The 17357-nt window shown below is 30.9% G+C and overlaps 2 protein-coding genes and 1 pseudogene across 3 annotated transcripts in view; all 3 read right to left on the bottom strand.

Annotated features, from left to right (window-relative positions):
- The window catches only part of LOC101497401 (ASI1-immunoprecipitated protein 2-like), a 10439-nt gene extending 8657 nt beyond the window's left edge, over positions 1-1782 (bottom strand). The window contains exons 1-2 of the mRNA XM_004516529.4: positions 1532-1782; positions 1284-1404 (exon numbers count right to left, since the gene is read on the bottom strand). The gene's annotated coding sequence lies outside the window, so the exon portion shown is untranslated. The remainder of the gene's footprint in view (positions 1-1283; positions 1405-1531) is intronic.
- A 1691-nt stretch (positions 1783-3473) lies between these two features.
- On the bottom strand, positions 3474-16360 carry LOC101496315 (GPCR-type G protein 2). 2 transcript variants are annotated; one of them, XM_004516527.4, is made up of 14 exons: positions 15882-16360; positions 15590-15798; positions 14498-14618; positions 13905-14034; positions 13145-13220; positions 11932-12020; positions 10919-11011; positions 9867-9893; positions 9685-9771; positions 5814-5885; positions 5000-5130; positions 4201-4352; positions 4031-4078; positions 3474-3925 (listed from the first exon to the last, which is right to left on the bottom strand). In XM_004516527.4, coding segments are annotated over exons 1-13 (1404 nt in total). In that variant the 5' UTR covers positions 16097-16360; the 3' UTR covers positions 3474-3925; positions 4031-4076. The 2 variants fall into 2 exon arrangements, with proteins under 2 accessions (XP_004516584.1, XP_004516583.1); XM_004516526.4 differs by having other exon boundaries at positions 13145-13223; positions 15882-16359.
- On the bottom strand, positions 5893-9408 carry LOC105851401 (polyadenylate-binding protein 2-like; annotated as a pseudogene).
- Positions 16361-17357: the final 997 nt, after the last annotated feature.

The following is a 17357-nucleotide window of genomic DNA, read 5'->3' on the forward strand; positions in this document are numbered from 1 at the left end:
AAAGAGTGTAATGAAGTATTAATTAATTTTTCTAGTTGTGCGAAATTTATAGGTTAGATCAATCTACTTCATAAGAATTTTGGTTTCAATGGTAGGATTGATTAATTTCATATTTAACAAAAAATTATATAAGTTGTTTAAGTGTCAAAGTTTGATCTTGTCCCATGATGAATTGCATAATAAGAACTACTGATTGTTGTTACTCTTTTCATCAAAACAACAAATAGAAAGCCAAAACTAATCCTTAAGCTTGCTTTCAGAAGATATTGTTAATGCATAAAAATGTCCTCCACCATCTATACTTACATCTATTTCTAGCTTAAGTATTAGCAGCTCCCTAACTCCCAACCATAAATTAAAATAATTCATGTCTCAAAGCTGTTGAAAAGACTGTTGGTTGTTGCTTCTAAAGCTCGTTGTTCTAGTTCTTAGGAGAGGGGTAACATAATCAATATATACTATAAGAGTACAATAAAAAGCATTAAGCATATATAGAAAATGCCAAAATTACTAATTACTAATGGAAAAGCTTAAAAAAGTAAAAATTCCCATGAAACTTGCAATTCACCAAGATTTGAACAACCAAAGTAGTCAACCAATAAAGCAATTCGTGCAATTATGCAAAGTATTTAGTATTCCCATCCCGCAAGAAGAGGAATAAAATGATAGAGGAACAACAAACATATAAGACAATGTGATCCACATTAAGTTGCAGTTTCATATCTATGCGCCAATAGCAAAAATAAGAACAGGTTGCAATTATAGATTATGGAAGATAGATTCTGAATAACCCTGTTATCTCACCACATTCGTTGAACGAAATGATTTCTCAAACTTTATGTCCTTGCATACCGAAACCCCTCTCAAAACAGAAATCGTCTAGAAGAAAAATCCAAATCACATTAACAACTATCATCTCAACTCTTACAACAAAAACAGCCAAGTAATGATAATCTAAAAATTAATTCTGATTAAACCCAAGTATTAAACCAGTGATTCAGAATTTGCAACCATCTATGAATGCTAAGTCTACTGAACTAATAATCCAAAAAAAAAAAAAAACTCCTCAAAATCCTAAAATTCATTCAACTGAAAAAAAATCAAACTCTAACACATTGAATTACTAGCTCACCCTATAAGAACTAGTATCAACTTCTCCAATGTTCTAGTATCAACGCAACCAAAAATAAGTCTCAACGAATTATACACAAAAATATAAAATCAAGGAAAAAAAAATTCTAATAATCTAAACAAAAACCCTAACTGTGAAAAAATTGACATACCTCTTAATTCCAAACCATGCTCGTCGCATTGCAATGGTTTCTTTCGCGTTCAGCCATCGCTTATATCAATCAAAGGCAAAGTACTTCGAAACGACGTCGTTTTAAGTCGCAGAAACCTCTCCTTGAATTAACGGGAAAAATCAGAGATATGATAAATGCGAATTCAAAGTGAAAATGATATGAAAATTGAAATTACAAAGAATATGAATGAACAATCCTTTTGCATTAAATTAAATAAATTTTCTTACTTTTTTTTCTTCTATGTTTGTGATCTCAAGAGGTGAAAATGTAAATATCTGAAATGGGATTTGTTCTTCTCATGAGAATTTCATTTACCCAAGCAAGCTCTTTCTCATTTTCTTCTTTTATTTTTCTTTCTCACAACCATTTTGCTTTCACTCATGAGATTTTTCTACATGCTAGAAAAAAAGTCAAGAGTTACTAAATGTATTAATGAATGTGAGTAAATGCAATAAAAACCGACAATTTAATTTCAACTTATTTTTCCTTTTCTTGTAAGGTTTTTTATTTCTTTTTAGATCATTTGGGAGAGGTATTGGAAATAAATGGGGAAAGCAAAAATGAAGACAGAATAGTCTCTTTAATGATATTTTATTTTATTTTTATTATAATATAAAATATATTTAAATTGGTATACTCGAAGAAATGTATTTGATTCTGTCTAATAAAATGTAATTTTAGAGGATTTGAAGAGATTAGATAAAAAAATTAAAATCTATTTTTTTAATACTAATCTCAAAATTAAACTCTCAAATAACATGAATTTTTTGTTTTTCTCTCTCTGCCCTTCTTCCCATAGCTGTCCTTTATGGAGCCTTGGACATTAATGGAGATGTAATGTTGATGAAAAATAAGTTTACACCAAATTTTGTCCAATACTATGAAATTATCATACAAATCTATTTTATAACTACAACTTATAAATAATCATAAAATGATAAATTCTCATGAGTATAAATTAAATTACACTAACCGCATGTCCTTTTTTCTATTTCATTTATTATTTTAATTAAAAAATATTATCTTAGATTTAATTAAATTTAATAGACATACACTCTATAGGATTTGCACCAACGTCCAATAAAGTTCATTAAATTGTCATATATAAATTCTTTTCACAATATTGGATTCTCAATTTACATCGGTGTTTACAATTTATCTCATTTTGTCTTTCTTTTTATTAATATTATTTTTTTATTAACTTATTAATGTAGAACTTTGAAATATAACACATTTTTGTCTTGGCATCAATCTCAATTTAATGTCAACTAGTCAAATACATGTCTATTCTCACAAGTACCGTGTATTATATTATCGTAATAAAATAAACACGATAATATTAAAAATACTTAAAAAGTTTATTATCAAATATTATTAAATTTACATGAAATTATTTAAATATCTTTTGATATTCAAAGTAAAATATTTAAACATGTATACCTTAATTTATTTTTTTAAAGTATTATATTAATACATATATTAGTAATAAAAAAATTTATTTAATATAAAACATACTATAAATCTCATAATATAATTATAGTATGATATAGAACAACTATATTATTTTATTTTATACATCAATAATAAATATTTATCTCGTATTTCATAAAAAAACAAATATAACTCGTGTATAATTTATATAATATATTATGACAAAGTGTATTATAATTTTTTCACCTTTTAATATAAAAGATAATTAAAAAATTAATAATCAAATACTCATTCTTCATTTAACTATTTGACACATGATGCATGATTTTTATGTAATTGATAATTGACAAACATTTTCCTTGTATATAATTTAAAATCATACAAGTAAAAAATATATACAAACATATAAAGTATAGATACTTTTAAAATAGTAAAGTATTTATATTGAATAGTTACCTGGTATACTTTGTTTTGTCACATTATTTTATTGCGAGTAAAATTGATAATTTTTTTATGTATTAATATATTTTTATTTGTGTAATTGAATTAATTTGTTGTTGTAAATGAACACAATTTAAATTTTTTTTTTAAATTTTATTGTGAATTTGTATTATAAATTAAACAATTTAACTCTCTTAATTAAATTATATTTTTTGATTTTTCATAAAATAGCATATTTCGTACCTATATCCAATACCGTACTCATACACATGCATTATAGATATAAACCAGCTCCAATGAACACACAAATCATTGTATATCAGAGTGATAAATGCACATACACTTTTAATTAATCTCTTTAACATGTTAAAGAATTATAGACAGACCATAACAGAAAACTATAAAAGACAAACAACTGATGTTTTGGATAGGGGATTTTAACTACGGATAATCTAAAATTTACCAATAAGTATGTAGTTCCTTGTGCCCATGGAACCACAATCCCAGGCCAAGTGCAAAAACTATTGACATCCAATTCATTCTATGTATTCAACAAAGCATAAGCAAATCTACATTCAACATGCTGCCCAACAACAATATCTGCTCGGAAGTTTCCACTTACGAAAGAAGATAATCCAAAATGGATATTCTGATAGATTTGGTCGAATGTGCATTCGTTGATATAAAAAGCAATATCAACCCTCTCACTGATGATCTCTTCCAGCATGGATGTTTTAATCCGCTATTCACTGGCATATGAAAACAATAAATAATCTCCATCAGTTATCAAATAAATTTAACTGCAGCAATATCTAGAAGATATAAACCTCTAGGTTTAGTGGCCTGAATGATACCTTCCGTGGCAGTAGAAACTATACATGTATATTGGGAGTATATGTTTCCTGTTTTACATTGAAATAAACAAAAAATATAGTAAGTGATTCATTTATCTAGCAGCTGAATCAATAATTTACAATGTCTAAACGAAGATTAGCTCTTATTCAAGTGATACAGTTACACTCACAATCAATTGGATGTTTGTCAATTTGGCGAGATGTATAATGTGCAGACAGTAAAAGTAGTGAAAGGAATGCACTAGCCACAAAAATTGCGTCAAACCACCGGTGATAAAAATCGAACTGGATATCTCCACCCAATACCTCTGTAATGATAATCCTGTCAATAGATTCAGATCAGACTCATCATGACAAATGCTGATCATCCTAGGAAGTTTAAATTATAACTATTCTTAAGCATGCCAAATTTGAACTAATCAAGACAAGTGCCACAAACAACCAGACCCTTACTTCTGTCAGCTACTACTTAGAGTTGAATTCTAAACAATGAAAACTAGTCAGCTGATTGTATAGATATAAATAGGATTGAAAGGTTTACTAAAACGATACAGGTACTGTTTTTTCTTTTTATCTTCACTCTCTTGAATTTATATTCTCCATGAATACAACAGTAACCTTACGTTTTAATCTCTAGTTCACAGCTTTTTATCTATTCTGTTTAAAAAAATATTGATTAGTCCACAACTTAATATTTCGGTGTACCTTTCTTACCCTAGTATTCATACATTGTCTCACCAAGTAAAAATCAAGCACCCTAAATTCTGTAAATTAGATTACGCATTGCTGAACATTCTACAATGCAAATCAATTAAATCATTTACCAATGCACATATTACTAATTAGCCCAGGTTTTGAACCCATTGCACACATTGCAAAGCCAGTAAAGAAGAAAGGAACAAATAGTTTATATAGGAGTGAATGCCAGCTCAAGAGGTTCAGAACAGTAAATCAAGCACACACTTATACCTGTATTCAGTTGCTAAGCTTTTCCTGATTAAAAGAATAGAAGATAAAAAATACATTCCCATTATCTCAGACAAAAACAGAACAACGTTGCTGGACGACCCACTTCCAACTCTTGAAACAGCGAAAAAGAACTGCAGCACAAAAAAGTTGAAGTTAGGCTTCATAATAAGTCTAGAATAGAATAGATCTCTAACTATGAGCCTTGTAAATTTTCTCCTTGAGAGTTGTTCTTTTGCTTTAAGTAGGAAAGTTGATGTTGGATAGCCATTAATTTCAGTGGTGATGAAGATTGCATCTCATAATAGATGTTATGTAAAAGTGGACATTTTGACATTATTTCTGACAGATCATATATCTGCTGGAGATTGACGATAAGCATGGATTCTTTATTTTTTTGTACCTATGTTTTAATGATTCTCATTTAAAATGTTTAAACAAAAAAATTGTAAAAGCCTATCAATATTGTTTGGGACTTTTGGTGGGTTGTCTAGTGTAGGCAGAGGTAGATAATTCATTGTTTGTGCCAAGAAGGTAAATTGTATATTCTCCTACACATCATATTTGATTCTTTTGTACATCATCCTGGATTGTATGCAAATTTAGCCTTGAAACTTTCCATATGTTTTGGTAAAAACCACATTGTTACTGCGCTGCATATAAATTTAGCTATAAGTTATATATCCTAAATGGCTCCACTATACCACTCCACAAAAAAGGATTGAAACATATTGTAATACCCAGTATAAGTAGGAATATAACTATCTAAGCAAACATCAAATTAAAAAAAGTTAGGAATTAAAAGCAGCAGAAATACCTTCATTAAATTTGTTAAGAATCCACGCACTGATATCACAACCAACATTCCAATGAATAGCAAGGAAATATACTGTAACAAAATGCAGAAAGAAAAAAACACATCAAATCAAGTAATACCATACAAATTCTAGCAAGAGTCAACAATAAAGGAACTGGAAAATTCTAATAGGCAACACCCACCAATAAAAAGGGTGTATGAGAGAAGAACGAGAGTAAAAGAAAAATATGTTGGGCTAATCGTTAACTTATGGTTAGTTAGTTATAAGGGGATGTGAGGACTCATATAGGACATTGAGTATATCGTTTCCGCCTCTTTTCTTCTTCTAAGCTAGTTCTATCAATTCTTTAAAAAAATAACATTCTAAAAATCTGCCAAGTTCTTTATATTCTTTTTATAAATAATGAAATATATGCAAGTAGTGAACTTTTATGGCAAATAATAATAACAACAACAACAGCATCAAATACATGTGATAAAGACCTAGGGAGAACAAGAAAGCACCAAAGGTGATCATACAAGGATACATTCATTTAATAATCCAATTAAGAAAATTTCATTTGACTGAACAGTTTATGAATAAAAAGAATTATTAGGAAATTACATTCAGTGGCGTCTACTAAAATATTCTTGATTCATGAATTTCCTACTTCTCAAACAAGTCAACTACAAAAGTTCAAAGATATCAAAGATTCTGTTTCATTTAATATGTCACTGGAGATTCCAATACAAAGGCTCTGATTAGTGGGGAGGATAGCGGCCAAAGAAAGATATCAACCTTATAAGCTGCAACAAACAAGTCCAAAGCAAACACTTGAACTTTATAACAGAAATTTAATGAGAAACTTCTCATAGACAGAAAATAGTGGAGTGCACTAATTTAATTGTAATTATCAATTAAGCTGTGTACATATTCATCCTAATGAATTAAGGACAAGTGCATATATTTAACTTTAAGTATATAACTCTTTACAAAATAAGAAAATCCTAATTTGATCATTAAATAAGAATGCATTAGGTTTTGAAGATGCATTTAGAAGAAAATGTTGAAGTTGTAGGATTTTAGAGAAAAGGAGGAGAGAAAATAATAAGGGTTTGAATATTATTGATAATAGTTTAATGCTGACTTGATTACAAAAGACTCAATACATCTCTAAAAAACTGCATTTGGAAGCTTTAAACCAATAATATCAGAGACTCAAAATATTGAAACTTGAATATGCTTCAAGGAGAGAGATGCGTGCTTTAAGGAGAGAAAGACAAGGTCAGTACATCTGAGACAAAGATGGGGCCAGTGCATTTGGGACAAATTGCCAAGATAAAGTGAGTCATGAAAATAAAAGACATTGTTAGAATAACCATCAACGGAAGAAGTCATCACTAATATGATTCATATGTGGGAAAAGGGACACCACCAGAATGATCGTCGGTGGCAATAGAAGTCACTATTATAATCTATTAGTAATAACTAAATTGCATGACAAACACCGAAGAAGAAGCAACGCGATTCTAACGAAACAAAGCGATGATCGATCAACGGAGTAAGAAAACGCGTCCAAAACAGGAGAGATAACGGCTGTTTGAACAAGGACGCATATTTTCATTGATCAAAATTGAAAAGTAAGGACACATCTGGATCTGTTGAAGAGAGAATTATCGTGTACCAAGAAAGTAAAAAGGAAGCCCAAAATATTAACCACACGCAACAGTAGCAAAGAATTTTTCACCCCAATACATGTTGGGTACCCTGCATCTACTTTACTCTTGTTCTTGTTTTGTGCCAAATACAAGAACCCAAATGCACCAACTATAGCCCCGAGTTTCCCCGTTGTTGATGATATTCCATTGCAAGTAGATTGGAATCTAGCAGGAAAAATCTTTGTCGACAAAACAAATGTGGTAGCATTTGGCCCAAAATTTGCAAACAAGAAGGTCAATGAATACAATGCAACAAATCTTGATCCTCTACTGACTCCATTTGGATCTTGTATGAGGAAATTGTGTCAAACTCAGAGAACATTTCTTTGAGCTTTTCATCACTAATGGAATCATCCAAGTTCTTGAGATACAAATTCACCTCTTGATATTTGTCTACAAATTCCTTAACAGTTTGCTCGCTCCCGTTCAGATTTTTTCTGGGATTTCCCCACATACCTCTCCTTTTCGTCAAATTTCTTTCCATTCAATGCCTCCATAGCATTAACAGCATTGTCTGAATTTTCGGAATTGACAAAACCAAAACACTTTGACTTACCATCTGCATCTCTCATCAAAACAACACTAGTAATGGTGTCATATTCTCCAAATATCTTTCTCAACTCATCCTCCGTAAATGACTCAGATAGGTTTTTCTCATAAACATTATTAAATTTTGTCTTACTGAAAACATTTTCTCTTGCTTACGTAGGAAATGACCCACATAACCTGTTTATTATTGATCAGCATGCCAATTAACTTATCAATTGCATTCTGAGCAGATTCCGCAGTGTTAGTTTGAACAAAACCATAACCTTTAGACTGACCAGAACAGTCAGTAGCTATTTTGCAAGATAAAATATGTCCAAAAGTAGAAAAAAGTATCATGTAAAGCTTTTTGATCAATTGTCTTATCCAAATTCTTGACAAAAATATTTGCAGTACCACTCTTCCTAATACTAGGATCCTGATGAGAATACATAACCCTAATAGATTTGGGTGGAGTAAAATTCAGCATATCCAATGCCCTAGTCACATCCTGAGGGTTACTGAAATTAACATAACCATAATCAAGTGAACGATGCGAAGCCAAATCCTTACAAACCCTAACAGAAACGAGTTGGCCAACTTGATTGAACAGCTCATAAAGCTGAGAATCGTTGACATTTAGGTCAAGGTCACCAACATATAACGATGTCGTAATGAAGTTCGGGTTCAGTGCGGCAACCATACCGTTCAAAGGAGCCGACACGGCGGCGGGAGTTTGATGCTGAACCTGAACCTGAGCCATCACCACTTCAAATCGATGATAAAAATAAATTAATAAAAAATAAACCCTAACCGAACCACTTCAAAGTCCTCGAAAAAGGAATAAATTGAAAATTAATTTCAATTGTTTCTTTTTGTTTTTTTGGATTTTCTTCTTTGAGTGTGTAAATAGACTAAGGATAAACCCGCCGGTGATCGGAACGGATAAGGGATACGACAGAAAAACTGAAACTTTTTTGGATTTTTTTTTTCTTCAGTTTTTTTTGGGAGGGCAGAGGGTGGTCATTTGCCAGAAACAGTGACGATGACGGCGGCAGTAGCGAACTGAACGGAAACGAGTGAAACCGGTGTCAGAATATGCCAAGACAGTGGTTTGAATAAAGAATGATCACGTTAGAAAAGAGAAACTATGATTATATTCCCTAACTGTTGGAACTCGTCAGCGGAACAACGGCAAGATTGTTCAAGGAGGATCAAAATAGGCTCTGATACCATGTTGAAGTTGTAGGATTTTAGAGAAAAGGAGTAGAGAAAATAATAAGGGTTTGAATATTATTGATAATAGTTTAATGTTGACTTGATTACAAAAGACTCAATACTAATCTCTATTTATAGAGAAACATAGACTCAATCGTAAATAAGGATAATAGTTTAATGTTGACTTGATTACAAAAGACTCAATACTAATCTCTATTTATAGAGAAACATAGACTCAATCGTAAATAAGGAACAAAGCATAATAATAATGAGAGATATTCTAATATATCTCTATGATTATAAATTGATTGTAGAAAATAATAACTCAAGATACTCTAATATAATATAAAAGATATTTTCTAATATTCTAAGAGAAAACCATCATTTATTCTAGTTCTAGAAAAAGAATGGCAAGCAACTGGACCCTAACCTGAGATAATAAGGCTGCATTTATTCCAATATCAAAAAATTGTAGGAATATACTTATCATCCTTGTAACTGGATCAACTGAACCAGCCTATCACAGAAACACATTACCGAGTCAGTCCAAAAGCTGGAAATAAGTGACTATATTCGGAAAATACAAAAAATAATACAAGATTTGATATTTACCTGTTTGAAAACAACACTTTGCAATGACTGCAAAAAACAATTGAACAATTAGCTATATTGACTACAATAAATTCAAAACATAAAAAATTTCACTAGATGAATACTTCGTCAAAATACTATTACTGCTAATACCACCAACAGAAAAAACACATGTTCAGTCAGCCTCAATTACACTTTCCAATACAGTAATATAATTCATAATAGAGAACATCGATACAAGCTATAAGTGCATGATGTTCCACGATAATATGCAAATAAAATTCTAATGTATAATTCCCTTGTACCATACTAGTTTCAATAACAGAAATGATCTAGAAATAACATTATCAGGTAAAGGCTGATCCTTCAAGAAAATGCTCATTTCTTATAACATCGTTATCAAAGTATTTTAAAATTGCATCTGATGCAAGATAGCACTAGCCTCAAGAATTAATAATGTTAGCTCATCATGTGTTTCCATTCAATTCTTAAGGAAAAAATTGCAGATTACACCCCTGAAATTTGGTCTACATGTATGAAGTTTGTTTTGTAAAGTTGTAACTCCCCTGAACTTAATTACCAAATGTGAAACTGTCAAATGGGGTGTTGGATTTGGAGAATAAACCCCAAACAATTATAAACAGAACAAAGAGTACCAAACATGAAAATGGACCAAACTACAGGGTGTAATCTGTATTTGGTCCTAATTTTTGTAAGGGAACTGTACTAAGCTGCTACTTTTGGTTGTTCGTATTTCCGCCACATGGATATTTTGGTAAATTTTGTTATTCCACTTCATGAGCTTTATTTGGGTTCAGACTTATGAGTTGAAATCCTAACATAATTAGCAATTTATTCAAAAGTTCAAAATGAATTGAGGATATTTTGCTATCAAATAGATGGATTTTTAGTTTTAGCATCATTCAGCAAATAGATTTCTGGATTTACAATACATTGCTTCTGAGCCATTTATAAGCTTGAATCCACCATCCACCACTATAAAATTCGTCTTTCCAGCAAATCCTGATTCTAGCTTATAAAATATCAACTTATGCTGTCCAACATCACAATACCTTGATCATTTTATACACACAATAAACAGAGCATGCATAACCTAGTAGATTCTGCATATGTCCTTTCCAAGTTCGAGAATATGCAGCAGCTTCCTGCAAAGTGAAAACCATTTTCATAATAAGCATATAAATATTTACGTAGAAAATATGAAAAAGTGCAAATAAGTTCAGTCACGTCATTCTTTTAGAGAATACAGAAGATGAAGTCAGTTTTTTTATACAAAAATGGTATCATAATTTTATCATTGATTACAACGTGGATTCTTTGAAAAGCAGTCACACTGCTTTCCAGTATTTATAAAGGTCAATGCCACAGTTTTTGGTGAAGATAGTTATGGTTTGGGAGCAGTTGTGTTTATCCTAAGAATTTCATTCTAGTAGCTGCAAAACCCTTAAGCAGGACCTCATTGAAAAGCCATGTACAGTCACAATGAGGCATCAATTTTACATTTTACATCCGAGACAAGTACCCTTGTATATTGAAGTAGAATCAGATTTTTGCACTGTGTTAAAGGTATCAAGAGATAGAGCTTTTGAGGGATATTCAATCATCACACCGTACTATTTTGCTTTTTTCAAAATGTCATACCGTACTATTGCTTTGTTAGTATTAATAATGTTGAGGATTACTGTCTATATCAAGAACTTAAACCTTACTGCAAGTCGTACTTTCTAAAGGGGTATATCTAGGAGAAACGTTTTTACAATGGAAGAGTGATTGAGAATGATTAAAAAAAAATATCACCAGGAGAAGCAAGAGTCCAAACACTTCAAAAAGGGGACATAATTGTTTAATTTTTATTTCTAGCAATCTCTCTCACAGAAGCCATTTGGGATTTGAAGTGTTATCAAAGCATAGTCCAACACTATGTTAGCTTTCAAATTTAATATAACAAGAAGCATCTTATGATGTGAAGATTGAATACTAGTAAATGTCATTAAATTCAATATGTCTATATGCACAATCTTAAAAAAGTGAGCCAGGGAAATCCAACATATCAGATAAAGTAAACCTTTGCTTGACGAAGCTCATAGATCTCCAAGAACAATTGCTTTGAAAGCTCTTCTAGAGCCAGTACTTCTGCTTCCATGCCTTTGATATCTTCACATTTAACAAAAGAATTTCTTTGTAACATAATTAAAGAAAAATAACAATATACAATCAGAAGTACCATTATTAAATAATTCACTTCATGATAAGTATTCAAAAAAATTACTTAAACCCCCGATTTGAGCAAATTTTGCTTCCAAATTTCAATCATATTAAAACAGGGTAATATTTATTTGCATGAGTTCAGAAGGGACAGGCCCATTTTGATACAAAGAAAACACTCATAAGTTGAGCAATGGAATCCAATCTCTCTGAATATCCAATAAAGAAAAAGGAAACCTTGTGCATCTGCAATAATGGTGGGGGTCCAAAGATAGGTTGGACCTATTCGTGGGTCTATTGTAGACAAACCTTACCTTGTTGTAGATAAGGAAACCTTATCTTCCACGACTCAAACGCGTGACCTCCTAGCCACACAACAGTAACCACTAAGAAACCCATGAAAACTAATCAATTGTTTGTTGGCTAGTTAGTTTGTAAAGGGGGATGTGACGTCTATACATAGGAATTGAGGCATAATAAGTACATGGTCAGAAAGTAACTCGGTATTGAGATTGGGAGAGTTGAGTATCTCTAGAATCGTAACTAGAATTGTAATTAAGAATGTGTGTTCTAACTAAGTCTCTATTTAACCATTGACTGCGACCCATCAATAAGGCATTCCTTCTTCTGTTTGTATGAATTTCCTTCTTTGAGTATCTCTAGAATTGTAATAAAGAATGTGTGCTCTAACTACGTCTCTGTTTAACCATTGACTGAGACCCATCAATAAGGCATTCCTTCTTCTGTTTGTGTGAATTTCCCTTTTTTCATTCTCAATTACTAGTTGATACTATCAAAAAAAACTTTCCAAAAGAATTGAAAATGGTTGGTGAGAGATTATCCTTGAAAACTCAAGCATCAGTCTCCAACCAAACACATAAAACCACAGCATGAATGCAAATGATTTTACAATAATAAAAAAAAAACAGAGATGCTTTTTCGGTCTATATGTCTCCAGTACACAGTTTTTGTCTTCTTTATTGATCATGAAGTTCTTGAACTATATCCATCAAAATTTATATCTCAAAAGCAGAGGCTTCAGATGGACTTTTCAATAATAAAATGAAACTGACCTTGTTCCTTTTGGTCCTCATGCACAGATCGAACAACTGTACCAACAATGCGTCTGATAAAAGATCTGGCATTTAACTTCTGTGACAAACAAGTACAGATGAAGCAATAACAGGAACGCAAAGTAAATAGAAAATAAAAAGCTTCAAAGAAAATCAAATGCATCAAACTTTAGTAAAATTCCTTTTTTCCAACTTAAATCATACATACTTTACAAAATCAATGAACAAATCAACAGACGTCAGCACTCAATAATTAGTATGTCAAAATTATGAAACCAAACAAAATATCAATATATTTATTCTACATATAAATAATTAATTGTTATTAGGTTGCAAAATCACAAACCCCTTTTTACACATTGACTTGTACGAGACCCTTTTTAATGGTTTGGCAGGAATAAGGGGACTAAGTTTTATCACCGTGTTGTATATGCATTGTGAAAATGTCAATATTTTTATGCACACCAAATTAGCCTTAAATTATTATACGTTAGAATTGTGTGCATGGCTCTACCTATAGTTTCTCAGATAGAATTTGATAACCAACATACAAATATGGACATATTTGTTGTATTGTATTTTCAAGCCACTCTGGCTCACTTTCTCTTTTCGTTTTTCCCTCTAGGATTTCATATCTCCTTCCACATGCGATTTCTATTAACAAATCCTTTCATAAAAAAATAAAGATGCAACACAAAAGAAAACATTAAAATGTCCATCGACCAAAAACATGCCGAGTGGCAAAAGATAAAATGGTAACCTCCTCAGATCCTTGCTTGTGCTCCATCTCAATTTGACCCAGAATAATTTTCTTTTTCTTTGATATACCAGTCTCAATTGACTGCATTAGTTGTCTTTCCAAGGCCTTGATATCTGTTTCCTCAATCTCTCTAAGCAATTTAAATGAAAACCAAGATAATATGGTAAGAAAAAAAATAATAAACCGTGACACTATGCCTTCACATATATGAAAACTTAGGCTAACTTTCTTCCTCATATATGATTTCTAATCCATTTCATTTAATTTATTTGACATTTTCAAATTTAAAAAATTATACTACTGAGAGAAATGAAGACAGAATCCTCCATGACAGACAAGACCAAAAGAATGATAAAAAACATATGAAAAAAGTTTCCTAATCTCTATGCAGGTTAAAAATTTACCTCTTGAAAACCCATATCTCTTACAAATACAAAGTCCATCTCCAAGCTTAAAATCACCACATACTAAAAAGTATTTACCTAAACTCAGTCCACAAGGAAATTCATGGTGGACGTGGCCTCACACAATACAGACCTGTGTGTGTGTGTGTGTGTGGTATAGAGAAAGAGAGAGAGTGTCTCGTCAATTACCTGATGAAAAGTGATAAATAACTGTATGGCAAGTTTACAGCACCAAAACCAGATAAAACAGCCATGACAGTAACACCAATCACCCCAATTCTACTCACAAGTTGAGGCATAGTAAAGAAACCTGACACAAGAGGACCGGATTACCAATATGAAAAACAAGAAATCAACACAAGGAGCAACATGGCAAGAAAGTATTTATTGTAGCTGTAATGCTAAATCCCAATTTGGATAGAAACTCATCAACTGAAATAAGTATTTAGTCCATAACACATGAAAATGTCATTATAAAATTATAAGTGCTTCGAAATAAATTAGACAAGGAAACTTCTAAGAAAATATAATGTGTATAGAAGCTAGTTTCAACTCATAGTCCATTTCTCTTTATTCTTCACGCTTATCTTAAAGTTTATCCCAACTAGCTCTCTATGTCACCAAACTTTTCAAAAAGACAAACTAAAAAATCACTTGCTTTCTGAACTTCTCCAACACAAGCAACAAATGTCAGTGACAGAGAGCTAGAATATAGTACACATAAAAAAAAACACGCACACACACAAATGAAACATTAGGACGCGTTTACTTCTGGTGTTGTGTTTCCTTTTTAAAATAAACATTAGAGAAGACAATATGGAAGTTTTTGTAAATACATTTTAAAAATAGATCGAGTATTTTTAAAAATTCTAAAAAAAATTCAAAACAATATTTTTTTCAAAATTTCCTAAAATGCATTATCTCTAGTTAGGTTCCATCTTCTCTCAATTACAATTAAAAAGGAAAATCCATAATCAAACGTCATTCCAGCCATCACATACAAAGTAAAAATTAAAAACAAAAATTGAAAATGTTAGAAAGTAAACCCACTAGAGGATATAAGATTAGTTTGGTGGCTGAGGTAAGGGAGTTAAGGAATGGAGTGATAAGGGAGGTCAAGGGTTCGATCTCCACTCACAGCAGATTACTAAGAATTATTAACAATACTAATGTTCTAAAAAAATGGAAAGTAAACCCACCATTAAATGAACTATTACAATACAGAGAGAAACTATGCAAAGCAGTAGTAAAATTACTTTAAGAGAAATATGAGGTAAATACCTTTATCAGGTGATGGCATAGGAAAGTGAATACCCATCCTCCAAAACGCATAAAGAAAAGCAAACAAAAACAAAACAGCTCCAAGTGCAGCTCTTTCAGTTCTCAAACCACTATTTTTAAGCATCAAGTAACAATGATAATAGGGCAATAGAAATACCAACAATAGAATCAAACAGAATAAATCAATCTGCCAGTTCACCACTCTTGCCCTACACAAAATCACACACATCAATCATCACAATCAATTCATCATATTCAAATCCAAAATCAAATTAGGGTTAGGTTAAATTACTCTTTGGAGAGAATGGGAATGATTTCGAAGATAACAAGTTGAAGAAGATTGCAAGAGAAAGCAAAAACGATACTGAAAATGATTTGAACGAGAACACGTTTCTCTTCGTATTCTTTGTAAAGACGACGGTTTAAGAACCATAAACCTGCCCAACCTAATGAACATAAACATCCTAACACTACTGAACCTTCGAATATTCCTCTTCCCCAACCCATTTCTACGCTTAATTCTAACTATTTGTTACGATATAAGTAACTTTGAATCAACCATTTTCTTTTCTTCGATGAATGATAATAGATCTTGTTTTCAGGATTGCAGAGTGATAGGTGCTAAAGCAACTCGTTAACTGATTCCGATATGTCACCGCTGGTTCTGTTTTCCGATTACGCTCTTTTCAAGTTTGGGGTTCTGATTTTTTTTTTTTTTTTGGTATTTTGATCCCCACATTCTTTCTCTTTTCGACTTTTAACCCCTTCGTTAGAATTTGGATGAATAAATTGTTATTATCTGAGTATTGTGGTCAATTAGAGAGTTTAAATTTTACTAGATATAAATTGTTCTATTAAATTGTTCAACGTCACACAAAATATTTTTTTGAACTTTTTAATATGGTCTGCAAAAAGTTTTCTGAAATAATTGACAGAAAAAATATTTTGTAGGACTTTAAAAAATTTGAATGAACAATTTCATACTCTCTTTAACCATGTATATAAAAAGACAAACAAATATGTATTAAGATTAAGAAGGTTCATTTAATGTATTAGTTTTAAAAGCTTTTACTAAAATAACTGATATTAAATGCTTTATATATCAACTAATATAAGCATTAACTGCATTTCTAGTAAAAATAAAAGAGTATAAAAGACATTTAAATGATAAATACATCTTAAAATTTGTAATTTTTTTTCATATTAAATACCAAATATTTCTCTAAATTAATGCATTTCTAGTAAAAATAAAAGAGTATAAAAGACATTTAAATGATAAATACATCTTAAAATTTGTAATTTTTTTTCATATTAAATACCAAATATTTCTCTAAAACTTTTCTTATGTAAGAGATCAGAGGTAGTATTTTGTAAATTTGAGACACTTACTATTTCAGAGTTCAAAATAATGATTTACTCAAAATTTGACTGAATTTATCATGCAATTTAATTTTCTCAATTTAAACTCTTAATTAAAAATGCACATTAATTTTATCCTTTTGTACAGATCGAACATCGATGTATAATTTAGAATATAAACCACACTTACGCAAATTGATGTACTAAATATACAATACATTGTTTTAGTATGATAAATCTTCAACAAAATAAGAGTGTATTTTATTGTTTCATGTGATTTAAAAAACAAGTCTTAGTTTTATCTTTTTCGAATATGATAGTGTATTCTTATCATTGATATTTTGTCATTTATATGATAATTATTTTAAAATTTTAGTCTAATTCTTATATAAAATATTTCAATTCCTCA

Source organism: Cicer arietinum, chromosome 6 (genome assembly GCF_000331145.2).
Source record: "Cicer arietinum cultivar CDC Frontier isolate Library 1 chromosome 6, Cicar.CDCFrontier_v2.0, whole genome shotgun sequence".
In the NCBI taxonomy this organism is placed as follows: Eukaryota; Viridiplantae; Streptophyta; class Magnoliopsida; order Fabales; family Fabaceae; genus Cicer; species Cicer arietinum.